The 4,542-nt window shown below is 45.4% G+C and overlaps 1 protein-coding gene across 1 annotated transcript; it reads left to right on the forward strand.

Annotated features, from left to right (window-relative positions):
• Positions 1 to 1,402: 1,402 nt before the first annotated feature.
• Positions 1,403 to 4,077, forward strand: LOC147619812 (protein VAPYRIN-like). Its single transcript, XM_086825651.1, has one exon. The coding sequence runs from the start codon at positions 1,928 to 1,930 to the stop codon at positions 3,524 to 3,526; it is 1,599 nt and encodes a 532-aa protein (XP_086681777.1). The 5' UTR covers positions 1,403 to 1,927; the 3' UTR covers positions 3,527 to 4,077.
• The last annotated feature ends 465 nt before the right edge of the window (positions 4,078 to 4,542 follow it).

The raw sequence follows: 4,542 nt of genomic DNA on the forward strand, positions 1-4,542 counted from the left end.
TTAATCTATTCACATAGGGAAGTCCTTTTCCTCCTCAGAACATGGGATGATCTGCATGGATTTGGACATGGGTATGACACTTTCATGTCATGAATCTTCATCATTCATGGTTCGTGTCTCATGATCATATGATGGTGATTGACTAGAAAGGTTCCCATCTTCAATGGGGGGAATATAATGGTGATTGATTTAAAAGATTCTCGTCTTCAATGGGTGCCCGCATACATATTAAAAAATAAAAAACAAAGAAAAGATGGCTCACATAATAGATGGAGTATTTTCTAGGTGCCTAGTTGAAAATAAAATAAAGATATGAGATTTTCCACCACTTCATGTTATTGGGCCGCACATTCTTGTAGGCTGGATACAAAAATGTCACTGGTGACATTTTTTTTGGGATCAATAATAATTATATATAAACTTTAAAAAAAGAGTCCAAGTATTTTGAAATATAGCGAAGTAAAAAAAAAACTATACTGCCCTACATACCTCTACACATCACTTTTCACTTCATTTAAAATATTACAAAGAAAATCCCATCTCTCCTCCTTCTTCAAGAAACTAGAATGCTCCCAAGATATCTAATAGCCCAGCAAGATACATGCCTCCATCATTGCTTCAATAGTGCAACCTCTAGGAGACTGATTCTCCATCATTGCTTCAATAGTGCAACCTCTAGGAGACTGATTCTCCAACATACCCCCCTTCTTAGACCATATCTTCACTGTGGGTCTGGTTCCCACTAGGTTCTCTATAAAAAGCCCATTTACCCAGAATCCAATCCCCCCAGGATGTTTGAATGCCCAAATTCTTCTCAGTCCATTTAGAGATCTTTGACCAGGTTCCTCTGATTGCAAGGCAATCCTAAAAGGCATGTTTACCATCCTCAACAGAGGATCTGCACTGGTGACATTTCTCTTAGAATCAAGGCAATGTGAAAAGCAAACGGAGAACTCAGTCTATGGTCTTATTTGGTGTTGGCCGCGTGGCATGTACTTCCCAAATGTAGGAGTTAACTTAGGTGCTTTACACACATATCTAAGAAATGGCAGAAAAAGGTGGAAGAATCTTGACAAAAAGGGAGAGATCCCCCCCTCCCGTCCGCCCACCCACCCTTCATTTTCATGGACACGGAATCTCTCCCATCCAATGATTTCCCCACCCCGCGCGGACGCATGAGAGCCTACAAACACCCTTAAAAGTGCTTGAAAAAAATGTTTTTTTTCAACCACATTTTTTTCAACCTTTAAAAGTAAAGGCAACGCTAGGATTAACTCAGACACTAAATGCCAGAGGCAATGTTGAATCCCAAACAAGGGCGATTTGCCTACACTACAAAAAACCTGGTTATGTAAGCACTGATGTCCCTTAAAACCCTTGGATTTCCATATGGGTGTGAATTCGAAGGAGGGCGGGGCGTAAGCAAAGTGAGCTTTTTCTGCTGACAAAACCTAGGAAAAAGGGTGTATGGCCACTTGGAGCCTAGGGAAGCCAAGAACCTCGGCCACGTTTACACCGCCTGGCTCTCCTCTTCCAAAGCTTCTTGCCGCCCTCTCCGCCATCGCGCTTCTCGCCCCCATCACTGCCTGTCCCCCCCCATCATCAAACTTATCACTAGAACTCTCTTTCCTGTTTCTCCTTCTTCAGCTCATTAGAAGGAGCTCAAACAGAAGATTAGGGCAGAAATCGCTTTCCCCCCTTGTTATAGTCTATTACTGTGCAGGAGTTTAGGGGTTGAACACTCCCACAGAAGCAGATGCTTAGAGAAAGAGTGCTCTATCATGACCCAGCACATGATACATCATCGCCCTGTCACAGTTTAGGACAACACCATGTCTCTCTACAGGATGAATATTGTACGTCTCTGACTATATCATCTGCGGATTTTGACCGACATAGCAGGTTTCTTGATCATCAATAAAACTCCATGGACAGGCTCCTCACCATTGAGCCCAAGGATCTCATCCTAAAGCTTGAAGTAGGAGAGAGATCTCATGCCACCATCCGTCTTAAGAATGTCATGTACACTATGCCGGTCGCCTTTGAAGTGCGGCCTAGTGCCCCTAAACGATACACCATCAAGCCCGCACATGGCATCATCTCTCCTCTTGGAGTTGCTGTTGTGGAGATTACTCTTAGTCCTCAAATGGTGCTCCCAGCATCTGTTCCATACAGTGAGGACAAGTTTCTTGTCAAAAGTGTTGTTGTTCCAGGAGGAGCAGATAACAGTTCAATCTCTTTGGACTGGTTCACTGCGAAGCGAAAACAGGTGTTTTCTGACCATGGCATGAAGGTCTTTTTCATTGGTGGTGGAATTCTTAGGAAATTAGTAGAAGATGGATGCATGGAGGATATCAGGGAGGTGCTAGAGTTTGATGCCACGCTTGTGGATTCAAAAGACGATCAAGGGCATACATCTATGCATATTGCAGTGGCAAGTGGGAGGCCGGATCTGGTTCAATTGTTGCTTGAGTTCAGGGCAGATTTAGAGGTGAAGAACAATTCAGGGCTAACCGCTTTGCAGGAGGCCGCTTTGAGAGGAGAGGCACTGATTGTGGAGCTGCTTTTGGCAAGGGGTGCAAAAGTTGATGCAAGGACATCGTTGGGATGGACAGCCTTGCATAAGGCAGTGATGGCAGGGCGTGTAGATGTTGTGAGGCTTTTGGTGGAGAATGGGGCAGATGTGAATGCATTGGCAGAGGATGGTAAGACTGTGGTGCACATGGCTGTGGATGCAGGGAGGCATGACTGCCTGGAAATGCTCCTGCAAAAGGGAGCAAAAGTAAATGCAAGAGGGGGAGGGGATGGGGATGTGCCTCTACATAGGGCGACAGCAAGGGGAGATGGCAAGGCTATGGAGATCCTTCTTAGACACGGGGCATGCATAGAGCTGAAGAACAAAAAAGGGAAAACCCCTGGGGACCTGGCGAGGGAGCAAGGGCAACGAGGTCTTGTTCTTCTTGATGAGCTCATCCTAGGAGATGACTTATGGAGAGCTTCTCGCAAAGGGAAGGTTGTAGATGTAAAACAAAGCTTGAGAAAAGGGGCTGTGCTTGATGGAGAGGATGAACATGGGTGGACTGCCCTCCACAGGGCTGCTTTCAAAGGTCACATGGCCATTGTCCGTGCCCTCCTTGAAGCAGGTGCTGAATTGGAATGCGGAGATGATGCAGGTTACACTCCACTCCATTGTGCCAGCGAAGCTGGCAACAAGGACATTGTCAAGCTTCTGCTAAAGCGTGGTGCTCCTGTGAACGCTAGCACCTACAGCGGCCACACCGCCCTTGACCTTGCCACTTCCTTCAAGCACTCAGGGATTCAATCCTTGCTGCATGAGTGGGGAGGCTTCAGTCGCAAAGGGGCAAAAGTTATGAATGTTGAGGGAAAGGGGGAGAAAGGTATGATAGTTGAGGAAAAGAGCTTTTTGGACAAGAGCTACTTCCTTGATTTTTCCCCTGTGAAGCCCACTAAGCTCACCTTTCCTTCATCAACAGATCTAACGATGACAGCATATGCAGTTCAATAATGCCATCTAATGATGAGACAACTATGTTGATGGTGATGGCTGGTCTTGTGTAAGCATTTTGATGCCTTCTGGTATTGAAAGAGCATTGAGAGCTTGCAATTGACCAGTGTTAAGAGTTCAACATGTGATTATGGAAGTTAAAGATGAGAGGAATGGTGACAATTTGCGGCGGTGGTGGCAGCTGTATGAGTGTTGGGAGGCCTACATGTTGCTGGTCTCCTGCTTGTTCACAATGAAGTATTCATTCTTTCCTCAAATTTGTTTGTGGGTACGCACACCCCCCTGTCAAGAACTCTACTGGACTCCACTTTCCTGGGTGGTTATGGGCCATGGCATCATCCATGAGTTGCCACTTCAGGAAAGTGTCGTTATTAACGTGCAAGCTGTAGCTTGTGTGCCAGCAGGAGCAGGATGGAGACTTTTCTTTATTCTCTTAAAAACTGTGGATATATGTCAAGTCTCTCTCATTTTGAGGTTTTTTTTACAAAAGCACAAGCAAAACCTCTTCGGGTTATTTAATGATGCAGTTTATTAAGTTTGTTTTTTTTTTTGTTTGGTGTGCATATTCACGATTTTGTTTGGTGTGCATTAATTTACTGCCACTGTCATTAAACTGATTTAACGTTAGCACATTACCTTAATTTAATTCCACGTAAGTATATGTCAGGATTACATTAATTCCACGTTAGTGTATGACTACTAATATTAAATTGTGTTGTACAATGATGTGTCGTCTGGCTTGTCTTAGGAAAATGGTGGGTTGTAGCTTAAAACTTCCAAATTTGAAGAACAACCAGCATGCAAACTGAAGAGAGCTCCTTGCATGCCTCTACCCACTAGGGTTCTCATCTGCTGCCTCTGTTTCTGCTGCCCAGCGGCTGCGGCTGGTGGCTGGCCTCGACGGCTGGTGGCTGGCCTCGACATTCCCCTCGCTTGCCATCGACCCCCCCCTCTCTCGGGTACATGGTTACCGAGTGGAGGGAAACCCCCACTTTTCTCAGAGCGCAGGGCACTAG

This window comes from Cibotium barometz, chromosome 32 (assembly GCF_041138505.1).
Source record: "Cibotium barometz isolate CiBa-2024 chromosome 32, ASM4113850v1, whole genome shotgun sequence".
Classification (NCBI taxonomy): Eukaryota; Viridiplantae; Streptophyta; class Polypodiopsida; order Cyatheales; family Cibotiaceae; genus Cibotium; species Cibotium barometz.

Coding starts and splice junctions, on each gene's coding strand:
- LOC147619812 (XM_086825651.1), top strand. CDS start 1,928: ATGGACAGGCTCCTCACCATTGAGCCCAAGGATCTCATCCTAAAGCTT.